The sequence below is a fragment of the Trichosurus vulpecula genome, chromosome 2 (genome assembly GCF_011100635.1).
Source record: "Trichosurus vulpecula isolate mTriVul1 chromosome 2, mTriVul1.pri, whole genome shotgun sequence".
Taxonomy (NCBI): domain Eukaryota; kingdom Metazoa; phylum Chordata; class Mammalia; order Diprotodontia; family Phalangeridae; genus Trichosurus; species Trichosurus vulpecula.
In genome coordinates, this window is record NC_050574.1 from 338997282 (window position 1) to 339020588 (window position 23307).

At 40.1% G+C, this 23307-nt stretch overlaps 1 protein-coding gene across 1 annotated transcript in view; it reads left to right on the top strand.

Moving 5' to 3' along the window:
- The first annotated feature begins 2507 nt into the window (after nucleotides 1-2507).
- The window catches only part of CD80 (CD80 molecule), a 36449-nt gene continuing 15649 nt past the window's right edge, over nucleotides 2508-23307 (top strand). The window contains exons 1-4 of the mRNA XM_036747019.1: nucleotides 2508-2560; nucleotides 4433-4539; nucleotides 14633-14959; nucleotides 17537-17815. Of these exons, the coding sequence (XP_036602914.1) occupies nucleotides 4470-4539; nucleotides 14633-14959; nucleotides 17537-17815 (676 nt within the window). The 5' untranslated portion in view covers nucleotides 2508-2560; nucleotides 4433-4469. The remainder of the gene's footprint in view (nucleotides 2561-4432; nucleotides 4540-14632; nucleotides 14960-17536; nucleotides 17816-23307) is intronic.

Here is a 23307-nt window from a genome sequence, read left to right on the forward strand (position 1 = left end):
GCCCCCAGTATGTGAGATTTTCCCAGGCAAATGGGAACAGCTTGTTCCAAGGGCCATGAAAGCAGGCACTGTGGAGCACTTAGAGCTTGGTCAGACATCTCTTCCAAGAAGAAAGAAGTATATTGCATCATTGCGCCTGATGAAAATGGGTCACTGCAGTTTCTCCAAGATCACCCTTCTTTTAGTGGTTTCTTTGTTTACCTTTTCTAGTCATTGTATCTATTGGTCTCCTTCACTCTGCATAAAATTCCTAAAGTTTTCCCATGTTACTCTGAATTCCTCATATTCAACATTTCTTTTTTGTTTTTTTGGAAGGAGGGAGGGCAAGGCAATTGGGGTTAAGCGACTTGTCCAAGGTCATACAGCTAGTAAGTGTGTCAAGTGTCTGAGGCCGGATTTGAACTCAGGTCCTCCTGACTCCAGGGCCAGTGCTCTACTTGCTGCACCACTTAGCTGCCCCGTACTCAGCATTTCTTGCTGCACATTTCATGACATTCATAAACCACAATTTGTTTTATCATTCCTCAGTGCGTAGCAATCCATATTTTTTTCTAGTTCTTTGAGTGGAAGTGCTTCTATGTATATATTAGAGAGAGACAGAGACAGAGAGACAGAGACAGAAAGATACACACACACACACACACACACACACACACACACACACGCAGGACTTCTCTTTCCAGCTTTGATTTCACAAGCTCCAGTATTTAACAATGATTAGTCTCATTTAACAATGAGCTGGAACTAAAAAAAAAATCTGGTGTAACTTTAGGTTGTATTAACATATATGAGAAGGAATAGTCATGGGATCTAAATCACTTGGCCCAACCCCCTCATTTTTGCAGATAACAAAACTGAGGTTCAGATAAATAAGTGACTTGTCCAAGCTCATCACAGTTAGCAAATTTTAGAGCCTCAGTTTGAACTCAGGTTCTCTGATTCCAAACCTAATACTCATCCTACTGTGCTTCACAGTCATAATGTATTATGCTAATGAGATAATGTCTGGAGTATTTCATGAAGTCCTGGACATTATAGTTTAAGAGGGACACTAACTGATAATATGATGAAACAGTCTATGTAGAGGAAAGTGACTTAGGTTGTGAAGGGTCTGAAAGCTATCACCCAAGGAAAGATAGAAGGAAGGAAGGAAAAGAGGGAGGAAGGAAGAGAGGCAGGAAGGAAGAGAAAAAGCATTTATTTAAGCTTTTATTTATTAAAAGCATATATTTAATTAAGAGCTTAGCATGTGCAAATCATTGTGCTAAACACCAGGGCTACAAATAGAAAAATATAACAGTTTCTGCTCTCAGATACGGGGAGAGAACAAATATAAAAAGTTTCAGCTACAAGTCAGATGGAAATGTCCATTTGTCCTTAGGGTACAGCAGCAACATAGATGATAATGTGTCTTGTTTAATGTCATTTCTACTGGTAAAATCACATCTGTTTCTGATGTGCCACTTGACAGTACCAAGGACTTTGGTGGCAAGAACTACTTCTTCCAGGTCTTTGGTAGCTGTGGCTACTGAGGAGGTTAGGGGCTGCCCCAGCAGCAGAAGCACGTCCTGGTTGTATTTCCATGGGAGTTGCTGTCAGGGCTGGGATCGAGGAAGGAGGGAAGCACCATTCTCAGGGCTCTTGGGCTTACATGGCCTTGGGGTGGCAGATGGTCAGCATTTGATGTTGGTGGTGATAAAGAAGGTAGACCTCTTCTCCACAGTGACTGCTTCCCTTAAGATGGTTGCATGTCTTTAGCTAGTTGTTCTGAGGGCACTACTGTCCAAAAAATCTTGGGTTCTGGGCCTTATGCTACTTCCGTCATTGAAGATGGGGAGGTCATGGTCAGGGTGATGCTGGTGCTTTGATTCTGCTGGCATACACACTGTCTTCTATCTCTCCTTCAAAGTGTCTTGCAGTTTCAGGAGGTTGTTCCTACCAATTGGTATTGACTTGAGGATCATACACGAACACACACACACACACACACACACACACACACACACACATGTAATCAGCTTGTAAACTTTACATAGCAATGCAAATGGGACTTCCCTTCCCACTTTGATACAGTCACCCCTCAGAATGTCTCTGTCTCTATTCTGACTTTTCCCCTTACTTCAAGGCTGCCCCTCTTGGGGTCCATTTAAGCTGATTTCACTTGTAGAAAAAAGTTGAGAAAGGCCAGAGGTGGCCAGTCCCAATGTTCTTCCCTCTGAGTTCACTCCCCCCTAGGGACAGCCCTGGTATCAAGGTTTTTTTTTTCTTCCTTTCTTTCTTTTAGGGCCTTCTTGAAATCACACTGTGTGGGTGTCTCTTCCATCTATGACTTCATCTCAAGCCAACCCTAGGCTTGACTCTAACACTTCTGGGTCAAAGAAGGATCAGATCCTCAAATCATTTTAGGGAAGTGGTAGGGAAGTGACGTCTTAGTGACATCGCTCTGAGAAAAAGACAGTTAACCAGACTGATTTTCCATTTCAAGGCTGGAAGCCTGTGGAATAAGAGGGTCAGCTCTCATAACTTTTTCTGGAGGAGAAAAGAAAGGAACTTGTCTTTGGTAAGTACAGTTTTGTTCATTTCAATGTGGGATGATTTTTAAAGTACTATGGGAGACTATTATAGTTCAATGGGACATGGGTTTGTTTTTTGGTTTTTGTTTTTTTTTTAACTAGCAGACTGGAACTTGTAGATTTGAATGAATTTTGCCTCTTTCAAAGTAGTATTTTTAGGAGGCCATGTACTTCTTCCAGATATGGTTGTCCAAGAGTTTTGTAGAAGTCTTCTTTTAGATTTGCCTTCAGCCTTGGAGTATGATTTTTAGAGGTTTTTTTTAAAAAAAATGTTAAATCTTCCTTCTTCAAAGATGTTTGTGAAAATTCCCAAGTCTGCTGAATGAGCTGGGTTAAAATGTATTTTGACAATAGTCTTTGTAATATATGATTCGGAGGTAGAAGGATCCTTGAAAATCATTTAGTCACAGGTTCATAGATTTAGAGGCAGAAGGAACTCTAGCAGCCACTGGGTCTAAGCCTCTGATTTTACAGATGAAAGAATTTAGGTTCTGCGAGTCTTGTCCAAACTCACACAGATTACAATAATAATTAAAATTCATGAACATGATTTTGTATGGCTCCTAATTCATTCCTGTAAGATCCAAGAATAAGTCTCATTGTCTCATAGTCTCCAGTTATGTTGGCCCAGGAAAATGATAAATTATATCTATTGCATGTATATGGGTTCTTTCCACTGATATAGTCTAGGTACTTAATATTTTTACTTTCCCTCCCTCAAATTTATGATTTATTCATTTATTTTTAACATTCATTTTTAAAACTTTGAGTTTCCAATTCTCTCCCTCCCTCCAGCCTCTCCCCCACCCATTGAGAAGGCAAGTAAAATTTGATACCAATTATATGTGTTAAATCATTCAAAATGTGTTTCCTTACTTAATATTTTTATTAATCACTGATGAAGGTATAGAAGGGGAATCTAAATCTAGTTGCATATTTTTCAAGAAAATTTTATTAAATTAAGAAACAAGATTCTTTTCAAATTTAGGCAAATCCTTCTTTCTGTTTCATTCTTTGTAGTTATATCCCCAGCCCCAGCACAGTACTTAGTACACAACTGGGGCTTAATTAATACCTGTTGATTTATTGATTGCTCTGAATTTTCACCCTGTCCCAACAAAAGGACTTCTATGCTATAGAGAGTACTTTGACTTTTGTATTTTGCTTTTAAATAATATTTATAAAGCACAGTGCCTGGCACATAATAGGCACTACATAAATGTTTGTTCCCTTTCCTTACCCCCTTCCCTTTGAATTTTTGGCAATTTTGGACAAAAATAGTAGTAGTTTTATTGAGAAATGAAATTATTTCCAAATTACAATAACGAGAAGCTGACCATAGAACATATTGTAAATGTGACAATTTTTGTAATCACATTCACCTGTTTTCTCTATCCAGGCACAAGTAAAGTGCTTTCACTGGAGATACATGAAACACCAGAAATGAAATTCATAAAGTAAAAACAGGTGGATTTCTTTTATTACTAAACAGCACAGATTTCTGTGGTGTGTGTATAATTTGACAAAATATGGTTGAAATAGAATTGAATTTTTTATTAAAAGGAGCATCTTTTGGTTGGTTTTGAAACAGGAAATGTATGGACCTTTCCTTCTAGAGACTTTTTTTAAAAGATTTTTTAAAAGTTAAAAAAAATTAACTGTTTCAGGGGCCCAGCTTTAATAGAGAACCACACATTGAAAAGTTATTTTAAAACCTCAGGAAAACCCTTTAGAGCTTTGATGAATGGTAATCATTATGGGCTTCTTCCTGTTTCTTCTACCCATACGAGTAAAGACCTAAACACTGCTCATCTTGGCTTTGGCTTTGACGTTTTATTTTTTCTCTTCATGGGTCTCAGGTATTTGGAGATAAGCCTTCCTGGACTGGAACTAGGGATGGCCCAACCCAGGCTCTCACCCCTCAAGCTTCTTTGGCCCTTTCTGGCTTTTGCCTGCTTCAGCTCAGGTAATCAACTTTCAGGAGCTTGACACACTCACTATTCTCAGTGAAGTGAGGGGCACAGGGATGGAGTTTCCCCTGCTTTCTCCACAACCACATCGGTTATAGGGATTCAGAATGGTGGTCTTGTATGATGGCTTCTGTTGCAAGAAGTTAATCTGTGCACAGTGATGTATGTTTGGTGTATTCTCTTTGACTAGTTTTGTTTGCTCTGTACCTGTAGGGGAAGCCCCATTTGGTTGAATCTTTCTTCTGGGTGAGGTTGGGAAGAAGCTGCTTCAGCAACATTAAAAAGCAGCAGAACGAGCTATCTGTCCCAGAAAATGAGAAAATGAAGCACACGTCCCTCTCTTTAGTAGAGAGGATTATGGATACAGAATGTTGCCTGTGCTGTCAGACTTTGTCAACCAGTTTTTCTGGGGGTGGACGCTACACTGGAAATGACTGTGATAGGTTTGGTTTTTTTTTAAGACATCAATAATCTTTTTAAAAGAAGATTCCTCAAGGGATAGGAATCAGATCATAGGAATAGTTTTCTTCCAGCAACTGGAAATGAGAATATCTAGTTACGTAAATTGAAATAATCAGAAAGCTAGGGATCTAACCTTTAGCCATAAAGTGGCTAAACATGTCTTTGGTGGGATGGTCCCACTATGGATGCAGTGGAAAAGAGCATTGGTTTGGAATTATGGGACCTGGGTTTAAATCCCGACTCTGTCAATCATTAGTTGTGACCCTAAGCAAGTTACTTCACTCCTCTGAGCCTCAGTTTCCTCATCCATAAAATGTGTGTATGTGTTTATACTAGCTGACTTCTAAGGTCCCTTCTGTCTCTAATCTGTGATCCTCTGACTGTTCACTTGACCAGTGTATTTGGTGCAGTCTTCATGCTAGGGACTTCTTGACATGGCCAGATATGCTAGAATTCCAGCTTTCTTTACTGTGCATTTATATGCTTGATCATCAATCAACAAGCATGCATTAGGCAACTAATCTGTACCAGGCATTATGCTAGGTGCTACAAGGGCCATGAAAGAGCTCTGTAGTACTTCTTTGGAAAACACATGCCTCACAATAGCCTGGTGGGATTAGTACCACTTATATAATTACCAGCCCCATTTTACAGAGGAAGAAGCTGAAGTTCCAAAATGGGTAAATTGTGTGTGTACGTGTGTGTATTCACAGTCACACAACAGGAAAATGTCAAAGCAGGTCTTCCAGGTTCAGGATCCAAGCCTAGGGCTGATTCTACTCTTTTCCGATGAATCTTTGAGATGAATTGAGATGAGGTCTTCATTGCACAGGCTTCTTCCCTTGCCATTCCCAGACTTCTCATCCTCCACTTCTGGTTCTCTCTCCTCTTTGATCCCTCTTCATTCCTTCCTGCTCTTTCCTCTTTTTCTTTTCTCTCCTTGTTCATGTTTTGTAATCTTTTCCTCTAAGCCCCTTCTCTCCCCATCTTCTTTATCACATACCACCAGCAACTCCCCACACCAATGGATTGGAGCTGGAGGGCACATTGCTCCAGGGGTGTGTCAGAGCCAGCTCAAACTGGCAGTTGTTAAATATCCAGTATGAGCATTTACTCCTCAAAAGTCAGCCAAACACTAGGAATCTGAGCTTGGATTATTTATTATTTTGTTGATTGTTTAGACTTAAGAAAGTGGTAGGGAAAATGTTAACAATGCAAATTTAGCTGAAAAATGTCATCCATAATCACCTTCCCTGACCCCAGCCAGTTGTTAAAACATTTACTAGCACATCCTTGCATTTCTCTCCTTTGAACGAGCCTTGTGAATTTGTAAAATTAATATTGGAGGCCAGCATTTGGTTTATCTGTTACTCCTATAGCAGGCAGCCTGATGGATCAGTTGTCTGTGTCACTTCTGCTGTAGGCCATAGATAATGAAAGTGGGAGGGGGGAGGAATGGAGAGGAAGGAATATGTACTTTAGGTTACTAAACACTGAACAGATGAATAGGCAAAACGGAGGAGTAGGAAGTGGATGATAATTAATTCTGGCTGGATCTAAGCCCAAGACTTTTTTTGCCTTTATTGAATGGAATAGATTTTTTGTTAGTTTAGTTGTTTATATCTGTATTGTGCATATGACCAGGAGAAATCCACTTAAGCTCAAAGTGTCCCAGGCAACTCTCTAGCACTACAAGTTAGAAATGAGTTGCCCATCTACTTTGGTTGAGGGAGTTTCCATCCGGGATAGTTATATGTATTGATAAGGCACGTTTGTATATAGAAAGTGTCCCCAAAGTCTCAGTTCAATTTTGCACTATGAGGACCTTCCCTTGCTTTTCCATGAACAAGACACTTCACCTTACTGCAGTCTTTCATGTGCATATTATCAATACATATAACTGTCCTATATGGAAACATGTATAAGTATACATAACTGTCCTATTTGGAAACTCTAGAACTCAAGGCAAATCTTCCTGATTCCAAGGCCAGTGCATAATGATGATGATGATGGTGGTGGTGGTGGCGGTGATGATGGTGTGGTATGTATGTGTGTGTGGTGTGTGTGTGGTGTGTGGTGTGTGTGTGGTGTGTGATGTGTGTGGGGGGTGTGTGTGTGGGGTGTGTGTGGTGTGTGGGGGGGGGTATGTGTGGTATGTGTGTGTGGTGTGTGTGTGTGTGGTGTGTGTGTGTGGTGTGTGTACTGAGCAGGTTCTCATATGCACTGGTCATAAGTCAATAAACATTTAGTAAGCACCTATTATGTGCCTGGTACTTTGCTAAGTGCTAGGGATACAGAAAGAGGCAAAAGACACTTCCAGCCCCCAAGGAGCTTACAATCTAAGGGGAGGAGACAACAAGCAAACAAATATGTACAAACAAGTTATATATAAGAGGAATAAGAAATGATTAAAAGGAAAAACTAGAATTTAGTAGAGTTGGGAAAGATTTTCTGTAGAACATAGGATTTTAGTTGGGGCCTAAAAGAAACTTGGGAAGCCAGGAGGTGGAAATGAGGAGGGACAGCATTCCAGATATGGGAAACAGTCAGAGAAAACATGCAGAGTGGAGAAATAGAACATTTTATTTGTGGAACAGCAAGGAACTCTTCTACCATACACATATGTACCTGCATATATATGCACCTGCATATATGTGTGTGTGTGTGCGCGCGCGCTGGGCCTAGAGTCAGGAAGACTCATTTTCCTGAGTTGAAATCTGATCTCAAACACTTACTAGATTTGTGACCCTAGGCAATTCACTTAACCCTGTTTGCTTCAGCTTCCTCATCTGTCAAGTGAGCTGGAAAAGGAATCTATTTCAGTATCTTTAAGAAAACCCCAAATAGGGTCACAAAGAGTCAGACATCAATAAAAATGACTAAAAACAACAAATGTATATACATGCAGGTATGTATGCATCCATATATGTATACATACATGTTCTATTCTTCTAGAAATCCTAAGTGTCATATATGTTCAGACGTGTATTGTGTACTTTTAGGATTTCTATAATATCTGCTATACTTTTCTTAGAGATCAGAGGATCATAGGGCTAAGAAGATTATACATTTGAGTTATAAAGAGCCTCAGAGGTAGTCTAGTCCATGTATATCTGTATCTATATCTACACGTATAGAGGTCTATAGATAAACAGGGTATCCCAAAATTCTTAGTGCAGTTTAAAGCTAGTAAAGCTAAGCACTAAGACTTATGGGATACCCTGTAGATCGATAGATGGGTGGGTAGATAGGTAAGTAAGTAGATATAGATAGTTCACAGTATGTTTCATCATCAGCCAGAAGACTTAGATATGTGTTGTCACACATGGCAGGAGAGGAAAAGGAAGGACTGACGTGGATACAACCATTTTCAAAAAGTTATAGTAGAAAAGCAGTAGTATAGTCAGGCCCTTGCCTCCAAAGGGCTTGAAGGGAAAGAAAGCCTCCTTTCAGGTGCCAGGGAAATGAGACACTGTGTGTGTTTTGGGGCAGGGGGAGCATTGGCTTCAGCAACCCCTGTGGAATTACACTTTGTTGGAGCGAGGGAGCACAACAAGGCATAGGGAGGAAGTGTACCCCTCTGTTTGCTGGTATCCTGAGACAAAACTCCACTCACCTCAGCCTAGTTACTGCTCGAATTTTAAGTTTTCCTGAGAAGAAAGTCCTTAGGAGAGATGACTTGCAAGTCTTTAACTATGGCTTCTATTCCCCTAGTCTTAGTTCTTAAACCAAAGAGCTGTGTGACCTACAGCAAGTCCTATATTCTTTATGGGCCTCAGTTTCCTCTCCTATAAAATGAGATGGGACATATTAGATTATCTCCTGGGCCCCTTCCGTCTCTGATATTCTCTACATTAACTAAATCAATTTAGCCTTCCTCTTCATTCTTCAGTGAGTCAGTTAAGATCAGTCACCTGTGATGATGAAAATGACTGATCGGCTTAAATTAAAGAATAGAAGGGTTTTCAGGGGCCCCGTACATTTCCTGCAAAGGTTGGTGCGGCAGTGAATGGGTCAAAAACTCCCCTTAACTTTCAGCCCAGAAAAGATGCTGTTGGGTAGAAAAGGAAACAGGCAAAGGGGAAATTTGGGTTATCTCTCAGGCAGAATGGATTTAACCTTTGGGGAGAATTCTGAAGAGCATGAAATGAATTTAAGCACATTAAAAAAAAGAAGTCTATTTAACCAACAGACCTCTCCCCCTACCATCAGCAAAAAGAGACCAAACTGGACTAGAGAACTAAGCCCTAGCTAGGGACAAGTGGATGAAATTAACCTTCACCTGAAGACTGGGGTGGAGGAGGGAGTTTTCAGTCCACAGTTAACTTTGGTATGTGATCAATGGATACTATAGAGGCAGCATGGTAGAATAGAACGCGTGCTGGATTTGAGGCCAGAGCACCTGAGTTCAAATTCTATATCTGACACTTACTACCAATGTGACCTTGGAAAAATCACTTAACAGCTATGAACCGCAAGTTCCTCACCTGTTAGATGTGCTAAATGGCCTCTACAATCCCCCCCATTCTATCTATAACATGGAATATTATAATATATAAACAATAAATAAATATAGATAACAAATCTATAATCCCATTGGGCAGATGGATACAGTAAACGTATATTCCCTATGTGTTTGTCACAGTGCTTATTCAGGAATAAGCAGAGAACATTAAAACAAAGCAGAGAAGAAAGGGGTAACATACAGAGAATGAAACACTCACTGGGTGGGCATGAGGACTTCAGAGGAATGAGGAAGATCAAGTTGAGGTTGAAATACCTGGAGAAGGTTCCATAGAAGAGATGAGGCTTGAGCTGAACCTTGAAGGGTGAATAGGGTTTCAGGAAAAGGAGGGAAGGAAAGAAAGCATCCTGGGCCAGAGGAATCGCACAACTGAGAACATTGGTGAGAATGGGCATATTGGGTGGGTGCAGAACCACTGAGACCCACTTCCTTGGCAGAAGGTCTACCTTGAGGATCATAGTCTTCAAACTAGAGGGGGCTTTTGAGATTATCTAATCCAACCCCCTCCCTTTTACAGATGAGGAAACTGAGGCAGAGGAGTAAAGTGATTTATGCATGGTCACATAGGGAGTAAGTAGCAAGATTTAGTTTCCACAATGGGGCAGCTAGGTGGCCCAGTGGATAGAGCAACTGGCCCTAGAGTCAAGAGGACCTGAGTTCAAATTTAGCCTCAGATACTTACTAGCTGTACGACCCTGGGCAAGTCGATTAACTCTGGTTGCTTCAAAAAAAAAAAAGACTTAGTTTCCAAAGGTCCTCTGACACCAAATCAAGTTCTTTTTCTATTGTAATATGCCGACAAAGGGGAGAGGATCTCCCCAGTCCTCCAATCTCCCCTCCCTTCCTTCTCCATGACAACCCTCTACCCATTCACAATGCTTTTGTCCATAAAAGGACCTTAAGAAACAGTAATTACAAATAGTCAATTTGAATTAAATTAATCGAAGGGACAGAAACTAGACTGAATTTCAGCTTTACCTGTGTGGCCCTGGGCAAATCAATTATCATCTCTAGCCCCAGTTCACTCTTCTGTAAAATGGGGGACGGGGGCGGGGAATGCACTACATGCTCCTTATGACTCAAATCTACGATATCCCTTAGAATAAGTAGGTCGGAGATTACAGAAATCCTAATAGTCAGGCAAAGAAAGATTCTAGTCTCCCTTCCGACAGGTCCAGGGCCATCTTTTCACCTGTTTTAGGGTGGTTCTCTTCTTCTTCCCCCTCCCCCAGCTTTCTCCCTTCTCCTGAATCAGGGGCCACAGATACACCCTGGCCTTTTCAGCAGGCGGGCAAATGCCTGGGAGATTACTCATTTCCTTAGCAGGGAGGGGACACAAGTGAGCTCATTTTTTACCTATAACCGGCTGACTGATTTGACCAGGAAAATACACCAGCCCCCCTTCTAAACAAACCTTGACAATAAAGGTAGTAAGTAGCTGAGCTGACTCTTCCCACACTGCCTCTTTTTACCTTTTGCCCAGAGTGCCTTTGTCTGTGGTCACTGAAAACAGAATTGGGAAAGGCACACTCGGCTGGTAAAGAGTGAGCTGGCTAGTAAAGCACCTTAAGCAATAGGGCCTCAGTTTAGCAACTTCAGCTGGGGATTTATATAGGGCCTCAGTTTAGCAACTTCAGCTGGGGATTTTCTGAGGCAGTCCTGATCTTAATAAAAGAAAGTGAACTTTTACTAAGCCTTTGTAAGAATATTATTTGCCAGATTGCGGGCTTCAACTGTTCGTTCAGAATATGAGGTCACTGTACTCTTCAGGTCCTTTCTGGCTGGGAATATTTATCTGGGGATGGGGGTCAGGGGTAGGAGATATGTTAAGTGTTTGTCATGAAAGCTCCTCAATCATAAATGCCCTTCTGTAGGGGCTCAGAATCAGAGAATGCTTAGTATCTGTTGCTGGGTAGTTTACCTGTGTTGATGTTTGTTAAGTTCAAGATTAAAAAAAAAAATTTAATTTAAGAAAAAGAAATGAAGAGATCAGATCCTAGACAGGACGCAAGATATTTAATGTAAAGCACTTGACACATCTTAAGGTGCTAAATAAGTGACAATTATTGTTGTGGACTTCGTAGCCAATACAAAAAGAAAGGAAAATCATTTTAGCAAAGTCCTAATTTGAAATTATTTCACATTAGGCAAATACAGTGGTTGTGTGGGGCCTGAGGCAGAAGAAAAGTTTGTAAAGAGGGTGCAGAGGACAGTCTAACTAGGGTGCAGTGGCACAGGGAGATAGGTTGTCCCTGTTCCTGGAGAGTCTGACCCTTGCCATCAAAGGGCTTGAGGGAAAAGGAAGACCCTTTTCAGGTGCCAGGGGAATGAGACACTGGAGGAGGAGGGGAAGAGGCCCCCGGGGCGGGGGTGGGCGGAGTTATACTTTGTTGGAGGGAGGCAGCAAGTCCATGCATGTCACCTGGGGAGGAAATGTGCGCATCGTATACCATATGCTGGCGCCCTAGGGTGAAACCTCAGGAAACCCAAGCTAGTTCTGATTTTAGATTTTTCTGCAAAGAAGGTTCTTAGGAAAGATGACAAAAGCTATAGCTTTTGCTCCCCTATTAAAATGCAGATATCTCTGAGAGTTGTCAGACCTTATGCTTCATCCGTCATTTATACCTCAATATGAATGAGTCTTTGCCACCCTTTGCTAGGAAGGTTTTGATACCATTAGAAGGCAAGTACAGATCTCTCTCTCTACTGGCCCATGTCAATTGGATGAGTCAGTTGCTAAGCCACTCAGCTGATTAAAGTTGTATTTCTGTCTTAATTAAAGATTTTTAGGGAAAATCTATGCACTCCTGGATTTTCCAAAATGAACATTATTTGTCTGCAACTATCAACAGCCACCACCACTAGGCCAGGACCATAGATCCTGTGAAGGCCAGTTAACCAGGTAGCAGGTGAGAGAAGCATATCTGTGCCCTAGAGAAACTGAGAAAAAATGTCTATTGTTCAGTCTTTTTCAGTCATATCTGACTCTTTGTGACTCCATTTGAGATTTTCTTGGCAAAGATACTGACTGGAGTGGTTTGTTTGCCTTTTCCAGCTCATTTTATAGATGAGGAAACTGAGGTAAACAGTGACTTGCCCAGGGTCACACAGCTAGTATCTTTTGACAGATTTGAACTCAGGAAGATGAATCTTCCTGACTCCAGACCTGGCACTCTATCCACTTTGCCACCTAGCTGGGAATAGACCTCTGGTAAAAGAGTATTGCTGGATGAGAAATTTAGACTATCAGTTCCCCAAATAGACTGGTTTGGACTTCGGAGAACTGATTTGGGCCACAAACTAACACCAATCTCATTCCTACCCTTATCCTGAGCCTTTATCCAAGTGGGAAATCAACTGTATATTGTTGGGATAGATAGGAAAGCATGATTATCAGGAACAACCAAGATTTCTAGGAGTAGTAATGAAGTGATACAAACCAAAGGAAATTTGAAGATGAAATATATTATAATTTTTTAACCATAAAAAGAAATATCCTAAAGAGAAAACCACGGGAGAAAGAACACTAGGACTCAAATCAGAAGACCTGTGTCTAGTTCAAGCTGTACTATTTTGCTCTGTGACCTTGGACAACTCACTTCCCCTAAGTCTCAGATTCCTAACGTAAAAAAGGAGAAACAAGTATTCTTTTGTTTTGGAGAGGAATAAGCATGGCAATTGGGGTTAAGTGGCTTGCCCAAGGTCACACAGCTAGGGTGTCAAGTGTCTGAGGTCAGATTTGAACTCAGGTCCTCCTGACTGCAGGGCTGGTGCTCTACTCACTGTGCCACCTAGCTGCCCCTAAACACATATTCTTTAAGAGCCTACAGTGTGCCAAGCAATGTGCTAGGTGTTGGGGATATAAGTGGAAAGAATGACACAATTCCTCTTCTCACGGACCTTGAGTTCTACTGAGGCAAACCACAAGTACATATATAAAAATACGTGCGGCATAAATATAAAGTGAATAAGTACAAATCAATACAAAGTGGTTAAATACAAGGAAACTTGGGATGGGAAGGAGGGAGCTAGTATTTGGAGAGATCAAGAAAGGCTTCAGGAAGAAGAAGATGGTGCTTGAGCATCATCTCAAAGGAAGAGAGAATCCCACCAGCTCTGCCATTCTATGGCTTTAGGGTTTTACCCACAAATGGATGGGATTCAGGCTGATTGAAGCACACATAAGGTCTAACTAGATGACTCAATGTAAATCTGTTTTCTTGGTTTCTGGACTCTTTCCTCTCTTTGTCTCTGTCTCTCTCCCTTTCCTTCCTCTATTTCTTCTTTCTTTTGTTCATTCTTTCTTTTTCTTTTTCTCTCCTTCCTTCTCTTTCTTCCTCTCTTTCATCTTTATTTTGTTCATTCTTTTTCTATTTTTCTCTTTCCTTCTCTCTTTCTCTCCCTTCCTTCCTCTCTCTTCTTTCTTTTGTTCATTCTTTCCTCCTACCTTCTTTCTCTCCCCCCCCCCATTTCTTTCCTCCTTTCTTCACAGGACCTGATCATTCAAGGCAGGACCTCAGTGGGAGTTTCCGAGCTCTCAGCTTCTATTGCCCAGGCCAGTTTCAGTTCCTCCTTTTTGTCAGGCTCTTGTACAGCTCTTCAGTTTTATAGGAGGATGCCTCCGTCCCCCAACAGGAACCTCAGGCAACTCATGAATGATACATTTTAATGACCTTTTAGAGAAAACACCCACATTGTTCCACAGATGGCTAGAGAAAAACTCCATGAGTCATCCATCACCACTACCATGGATTTCCAAGCTTTCAGTTGCGGTTATCTATAGGATCATCAGGAAAGAATAACATGGGGTGGGGAGGGAAATCAATCGTTTTAAAAAAATAAATAAAAGCATACTTTAAAAGAAATAACTAGCATTTATAGAGTGTTTTAAGATTTGCAAAGTTCTTAATAAATATTGTCGCATGTGATCACTTGAAAATATTGGGACTATTCAAAAAATCTTGGCTATATGATTCTTCCATCTTTAAACCCAAGGTCATCACTGACCCTAAATCACTAATACTCCATCTCTGTTCCAGATGACCTGAAATCACAGTTCATGTTCAGTCATACCACCTATGTCTGTGCTTGTTTCCCTTTAGGAGAGACCCAGGTGGCAAGATTGAATGAACCCGCTACCTTTTCGTGTAACTATGATATTCTTGTGAAGGAATTGGCAAATTATCGAGTCTACTGGCAAAATGCTGAGAGAGTGGTACGGGCCTATGTACCTGGGAAAAAGGTTGAAGAGCTCATAGACCCTTCATATGTGAACAGGACAACTGCAATTGATTTGTCCAATAACCTCTCTGTCACTATCCTTTCTCTGCAAGTGTCTGATGAGGGCACCTATGAGTGTATAGTACAGAAATTGGTAGGAGGACAGTACCAACGTGTCCACAAGCTTGATGTGAAGTTATCGATTAGAGGTAAGTGCCAGAAGACTAACTCTTATCGTCACTAAATAATAACTGATTTAAGGTTGACAAAGCACTTTCTAACCATTACTTCATTTGATTATCACCATATATGGTATATAGTACAAGTACTTTAACCTTTGTTTTTTTTTAAAGCTGAGGAAGCAGAAAAATCGAATGACTTGCCCTTGAGGCATGTAGAGCATTGGGTCTAGACTCAGAAAAATCTGAGTTCAAATCCAACCTCAGACACTTAATGTGTGACCCTGGGAAAGGCACTTAACTTCTGTCTGCCTTGGTTTCCTCAACTGTAAAATGAGGATAAAAATAGCTTCTCTCCCCGGATTGCTGTGAGGATCAAATGAGATAATATTTGTAAAGTGCTTGACACATAGTAGGTGCTATATAAATACTTATTCCCTTCCCCTTGCCCAAGCTCACAGCTAGTGAGAGTTACGTTAATTAACCAATTAACTATAATTATTTGTTAAGCATATACTCTGTGCCATGTATTATGCTAGAGCCTGAGAACACAGGGATAAAATTAAAACCATTCCTTTCCTTAAGGAGCCCACATTCTATTGGGCAAGCATCCCAGATGAGGGGCATGATCATGCACCCACACGGAAACGGAAGCTGGAGCAACATGTGTGAGGAACAGAAAGGTGTTTGGTGTTTCCTACCTTTGAGGGTAGGAAGGGAAATAAAAATATAATGAGACCAGAAAGGAAGGGTAGTGCTTCCAAACCTTCCTTCGGTTTGTGAAGGTTGTGAAAGGCTTTCACATCCAAACCAAGGAGTTTCTATTTTATCCTGGAGGCAACAGGAAGCCTCTGAAGTCAGACCTATGCTTAAGGAAGATCGCTTTGGCAGCTCCCATAATCCTAACAGAAGATTTATCAAAGGAGAAGAGACTCCTTTTTCTCAGGGTTAAAGGAGAACTAGTAACTTTACTCACTATGAATAAAGTAAAACCTCCGGTCAGATTTATCTTCTATATGCCTCCATTAAAGTCCTGCTCCGGTACCTCATCAAAGCATGAAAATGATGCCAACTTCTGCCATGTACATCAGATTCCACAGAGCTGGGATGTACTTGAAAGTGGACTGATGACAGCCTGTGAGCCTCTTTGTCTGAGGACCAGCAGAGCTAAGTTCAGAGGTTCATCATCAGTCTGGGCTGCAGCGGAGTGAATTTTTAGGCAGAGCAACTCTTGAAAACTATTTACTAAGTCGCTGAAGGGCTGAGATCTGCACTAGTGGAAGGAGTACCCACACTCCTAGATCTTTGAAGCATAAGAAATATTAATCAGATAGTAAAGTCAGATTTATTGATCATCCTGCTGGCTAAAAATCTCTATTAGATGGCCCTTCTGCATATGAGCAGTAAAATAATAGATGCCCAGGCACTCCAAAATCCTAAAGGTCCTTCTTCTTGGATCATCAAAGGATATTAAAAGTATGTGCATTGTAGGTTTAATGATAATTGTATTTTATTGAATGAGATAACTCATGGGAAAGAATTTTGAAAATCATACTCAATAGTACACATGAAATCATCATTTCATTCAACAAGTGTTTATGCACAGAGTATTGTTATGATGATTGTATTCTCTAGGTAGGTATATTTGTTTGAAGGGATCTGCACTCGGGAGTTGATTGGTACAGGGACAGCTGAGTAAATGTTCTACCTTAGAGAATTATCTAGATCTCCTTTCCTTCTTTACAGAGATGGGGGACAAAGGGTGTCAAATGTTGCATGTAATTTCAAACTTTTTCAATATGTTAGTTTATTGAACTGTTTTTCCCCTCATTTTTATTCTTTGTTATGAGGGACGGCTTTCTTGGAAGGGGAGGAGGTAGGGATACTCTGGAAAATGTAGACCATGGGAAAAAAAGATATCAATGATTTTTAAAGAGTTGCTTGGGGCACTGATAGCTTAAACAGCTAGTTCTAGTTCATATGACCAATCTGTGTTAGAGGTAGAACGTTCATCCAGGTTTTCTTGACTCTGAGCCTGGTTTTCTATCCATTAAACCCCCCTATCCCATGTGTGCATAAAGGCATGTGAGCACACACATACATGTGTATACACATATATGTATTTCAATTATTTAAAGCTGACAATCCACATAGCTTATAAAAGTTTCACGTTTTATTCACTGGAGTATTTGCTTAACCAGAAATACATCCCTGGACCATGCCATATGACAGAGAGCTTATTGTATACATTACCAAAAATTTCCTTAGCCAAAAAGAAATGATCTTTTGGGATGAAAAGACTTCTGGGACATGATGGAGTGGTTCAGACTGCAACCTGGTGAGAAGTGCACAGATGGCTGGCTTATATGTCCTCTTTCTGTTCCCCTATTACAAATAGATGAGAATTAGGATAACCAGTCAAGTACAAGCAGAAAAAATATTCCTTGAGATGTAGTTGATTAGGAAAACAGTCTTGGCCATCTCTGTCTCAGATTTATAATTCTTCCAATTGTAAGACTATTGATTTCAAATACAAAGTTCTCTACATAGCATCTCTCCACTTGTTTCTACCTTCTGGATGTACTTACCTCCTTGTTCTTTCTCCAGCTGACTTCTCAGATCCTATTATCCTTATGAATAAAGAAGAATTGTCTTTTCCTACTTGGAGAATAACTTGTTCATCTAGCAAAGGTTATCCACAGCCTAAGCTCTTCTGGTTGAAAAATGGGAAAGAAGTAACTTCCTTCAACACCACCATTTTGCAAGATACAACAACTAGGCTGTATGATATTGACAGTGAACTGCATATCAATCGAACCATCAATTCCTCTTTCACTTGCTTAATCAAGTATGGTGATTTTCAAGTGTCAGCAAATCTTACCTTACGTAAGTATCATTTCAGAAACCATTACAAGCATGACAAGTTAAAATCCTTGATTAATCATATTTTTTGTACTCCCTTTTTAAAAAATTAGCTTTTTAAAAATTTACTCCTTTGATTTTTATATCACATTTATTTCAAGTCAAGTAAAGTCAACAAGCATTTATTAAGTGCTTACTATGTTCCAGGCTCTGTGCTAAATGAAAGGCAAAGACAATCCCTTCTCTCAAGGAGCTCATGGTCTAATAGAAGAGACAACACACAAACAAATGTACAAAGAAGATATATACAGGAAGAATTGGAGACAATCTCAGAGGGAAGGCACTAAGATTAAGGAGGACTGATAAGGCTTCTTAACTGTAGGACTTTAATTGAGATTTGAAGGAAGCCAGTGATACCAGAAGGTAGAAATGAGGAGGGAAATATGTCTGGGCATGGGAGACAGTTAGTGAAAATGTTCACTTGGAAGATGGAGTATTATGTTTGAGGAAGAGCAAGTGAACCTATGTCATTGTATCACAGACTAGGTGGAGGAGAATAAGGTATAAGAAGACTGGAAAGGTAGAAAAAGTATTTCCTAAAATATCCCTCCCCCTCCCCTACCCAGTGAACCATCACTTGTTACAAAGATTTGAAAAGAAAGAGGAGAAGGAAAAGCATTTCAGAAAAACCAATCAACACATCAGCTGACTCTGGCAGTATATTCAATATTTCACACCTCTATGACTAGGAAATGCACGTGTATTTTCCCAACTCTTCTACAGGGCCAGGCTTGGTCATTTAATTACCCAGTGGTCAGCTTGGGTTTGTTGTTGTCCTATTTATGTTGTTGTCATTGTGCATATTCTTTTCCTGGTTGTGCTTACTTCACTCACCAATACCATATAAGTCTTCCTATACTTTTCTGAGTTCTTTCCATTCGATATTTCTCACAGCACTGTAAAATTCCATTACATTTGGCTATATCACAACTTGCTTAGTCAGTCCCCAATGAGTGAACACTTTTTTCCTATCAGAGGGTTAAGCTCCACCTTTTTTTAAATCTTTAGTTCAATAGGAATTTATTTAAGGAATTTATTGTGGTAGGAGGTGGCACACAAAGACAATATTCAACAATACTGAAATCTGGAATTGTATGCTTTATTCCATTTGTATGTGACTTGGAACAGTTCCCACCACCTTTCCTGGTCTTTGTTTCCTCATCTGTAAAAAGGGTGCAAAACCTATTCTAATGACCTGCCAGGATTTTTGTGATTGATGACTAAATGTGGTAATGTAATACAAATTACTTTGGCAAAGATTATAAAGCTCTATATAAGAGCAGCTAGGTGGTACAGTGAATAGAGCACTGGCTCTGGAGTCAGGAGGACTTGAGTTCAAATCCAGCCTTAGACATTTGACACTTATGAGCTGTGTGACCTTGGGCAAGTCACTTAACCCCTATTGCCTCACCTCCCCCCTCCAAAAAAAGGAGCTCTACATGACTAATACAATAATATTAATAGCATTGATTTATTTTCCATAGAATTTTTGTGCTTACAAGATTGTTTCCCCACAACAATCCAGTGAAGTAAGCACTGTGCTTCCCCATATTGGAAAAAATATTAAATTTTTAAAATTCTGAATTTGACAAATGCCAAAAAAGAAAAATAGGTATGGCACTGAGAAAGTAGAGTTTTGGTTATTTTGGTTTTTTTAAACAAATGTGAACTTAATGACCAACTGAGAGCTGTCAACTTGGGAAGCTGTATATGTATTCCAAAGTTTTTTGAATTTCTTTTGAAGAATTTCCTGCTGCACATTGTTTCTGGAATATGCACCATTTGAATGGTCCAAACTTTTGCCCTTTAAGAGTGCATTTGACTTTTTTTCCCAACTAGTCAAAAAGTCATTGAGAGCTCAGACCAGAGATAAAGCTGGGTACGGGCAATGAGGCTGGATTCTCATGTTTTAAGTCTAAAAACTTCCTGGGTGTGCCTAAAAGTGATAACTCTGGTCTTTTTTTGCACAGTTGATTTACGAGAAGAGCTGGGGAAATGTTCTGGGTAGCAGCAGCATTTCCTTACTAACTACCTCACAGAGGCAAATAATACAAAGTATTATACAAATAATACAAGTATCATTACCCCATTTGCTAGATAAGAAAAATTCTGAGGTCCAGAAAGGCCAAGTGATTTGCCCATAGACACAAGGTATGTGGACAGAGCCAAGTCTCAAATCTAGTACTTGTGATTCTAAGCCTAACGAGGTAGGTAGATGGTATAATAATTGAGCACTGGATCTGGAGTCAGGAAGACCTGAGATCAAATCCAGCCTTAGAAACTAACTGTGTGACCCTGGTCAAGTCACTTAACCTCAGTTTCCCCATCTGTAAAATGAGAATGATAGTAGCACCTAGCGCCTAGTTCCTAGAGTTGTGTGAGAATCAAATGAGAGAACATTTATAAAACCCTTTGCAAGCTTAAAGTATTATATAAATGCTAGCTATTTATGCTATTGCTGTTTTCCACTCTACTATATAGCTTCTGTCAGGGATACATAGAACCATGGAATTTCACAGAGATCATCAAATCCAACCCCCTCGAGTCACAAATGAATCAAGTCCATCCAATTAGCATTTACTAAGTGCCTACTTCACTCCAGGCACTGTCCTAAGTGCTGAGAATACAGTTATCTCTTCTACATTGGGATTTTCCCCATCACGATTTCAATATATCAAGGGTCAGCATAAGAAATTAAATGGGAATTTTAGGGGGAGTTTTGTGAAAGCCGCAGATGACATGCGAAGGTCAGCAGATAACATAGAACCTATGACCAAATACTTCACCCAAATTTTATAATGAGGTACTGTAAACACCCCATTAAAAAAAAAGAAAAAATGCAGACTTCTTCTCTGGTACAAAGGGAGGGCCAAAAAATTTTACATGGATTGTCCAGATAGAGGGGGAGCCACACCCCTAACCTCCGAAATGTGGAAGAAATAACTGCACAAAGAAAGGCGACAGACAGTCCCTACTTTCAAGGAGCTAAGAGTCTAAAGAGGTTGGCAATAGGTAAACAACTAGGTATAAACAAGATTATACACATGATGAATGAAAGATAAGACCCAGAGAGTTAGGAGTCAAGAATCTAGAATTGACTTTGACACTGACTCACTGTGATACCTAACCTAGCTTACCAAAAATCTAAGCAGGCAGAAACCATTATTACATAGATATACTATACAGACTAAGAAGCACTAAAGGGCTTAGATGAGGGTTGAGGAACCCTCCACCTCAAGGCCACATGGGGCCTTCTGGGGCCTTGGAGGCAGCCTTTTAACTGAGTCCAAGTTTTACAGAACAAATCCTTTTATTAAGGGGATTAGTTCTGTGAAGCTGTGGCCTTGAGGGTGAAGGTTCCTCACCCCCGACTTAGATGAACTTAAAAAAACCAGCTTCTAGTTCCATCTGCCAGGCAATTGCTGGCACACAACTGAAAGAAGCAACAGTTGTTTCTGCACATCCATAAACATTCCAAACTTCCCATCTACGTGTGCAGTCCACAGCCCAGCCATTCCTCTTGCTTTAAAAAAAATAGCACCATAACTAAGGTGGGAAAATCAGGACTTTGCCACTTGGTACCAACATTTGGGGCACACTTGGAGCTCTTATAGTCCTTTGGCAGATAGAAACTGAGCTTAGGACCTACTTAGCCAGAAGTCCTCCCTGGCCCTTCCCTGATGAAGGCAGCCTTGCAGTATCCTTAGTTATCTGCTTGCTGGAACTTGTGTCCCAAGATTTTCCCTGGAAAAAAAATAAACGTGTTTTAAAAAGTTGAATTAAGGGAGCCTTTTGTGGTAATTGCTCCAGATCTTAAAATTGCTAGTTATGCCTCTATCCCTAACATTGCCAGAGATAGTCAAATGATTGACAATCAGTGCTTATTTTTATGCTTTTTTTTAAAGCAAGCAGAGTGAAATGGAGATTCACAGTTTCAAATAGAATTCTCTTTTTGTCTTCTGCTCTCTATGTAAGGAAGTGCTCTTTTTGATGCTTAAGAATATTTTAAAAAATAGATCAGAGACATCTATTCCTTTTTTATTTGTTTCTTTTTGAGGCATGGGGGTTAAGTGACTTGCCTAGGGTCACACAGCTAATGTACCTGAGACTGAATTTGAGCACACACAGGTCCTCCTGACTCCAGAGCTGGAGCCCTATCCACTGCAGCACCAAGCTGCGCATAGAGGTCTATTGCTGATGATGTTCACATGGCTAAAATTAGTCAGATAGCATAGATCATCAACATACATTACCTACTCTAGACTAAGGTGTCTTCAAGATCTGTCCATAGCAACACCACTAAAAGAGGTCTGCCAATTCTTTGCTTGGGATTTATAGGTAGGTGGAAAATCTACAAAAGAATGAATGAGCAGGACATGAAAAAGAATGAAAGGACAGCAAATTGAGTCAGCTGTCACATTCTCTGATGACTTCTTCCAGTTGTCACTGTTCAGAAGCAAAAAAAATCTCTCAGAGTAAGCTGATTAAAAGATGGAACCACTAAATTAAAGTTATTAAAATTCAAGTGACCTTATAATTTCGCATAAATCAAATGATGATTTTGGCTTTGGTTTTTGGTATTTGGGGGGTTCCCTCCACAAAAAAAGGTGAACGAGGCATGAGCTCTTGGGGGTGGAATGCAGTGTTTGCCATTAGTTTAAGCCATCCTGAAAACATTTCAACTGGGAAACGCATGAAAACAGTTCTGAATATCTACTGTCATTTTCTGGATACTGTCTTCTTCCTAGAGAAAGCAGCTGAGATGCATCAGTACTGAAAGTTCCATTGGCAAATTTTTTCTCTCACTGCTCAGCAACACTGATTAGACAAGGTCACACTTACTATCTAAACCAATGGTTCTTAACCTAGGATAGATTTCGGGGGTCCGTGAGCTTGAATGGGAAAAACTTCATTTTATTTCAATATAATTGATTTCATTTGCAATCCTATGTATTTTATTTTAAAACATTATTCCAAGAATGACTCCATGGGCTTAAGAACACCTGCTTGAAATCCAAAGTCCATGGCACAAATTTCATTCCTTCCTAATTTTTTCTGAGAACTGAAATGATACCGATAGCTAGTTGAGAAAGAGTAAAGATGATAAAATTCTTTAAGATGAAAGTCCAAAACTCAACGCAGAAGTTAGTCACCTCATTTGTTAACTCAGTGGTCTACCATTATCTAGTGGAGACCTACACAATGGACAATGATAGATTTTGGACCATCTTCACAAAGTGGTCAAGGAATCTCTGATATTTGATGGATCTGTAATGATTTTAAGAGAATTAAAAAAAACACAACTATGTTTGTCTCTCTCTAGGTGGGGAATCATTTCTTGGTTCCTTCTCACATACCCTTCTGCTGAAATTTTGCCCAATTTGGACACCAGCTACTGCTCTTACACATAACTCACCATGGCCTCATCTAGGATGAAACCGTTTATGCCAGGGATG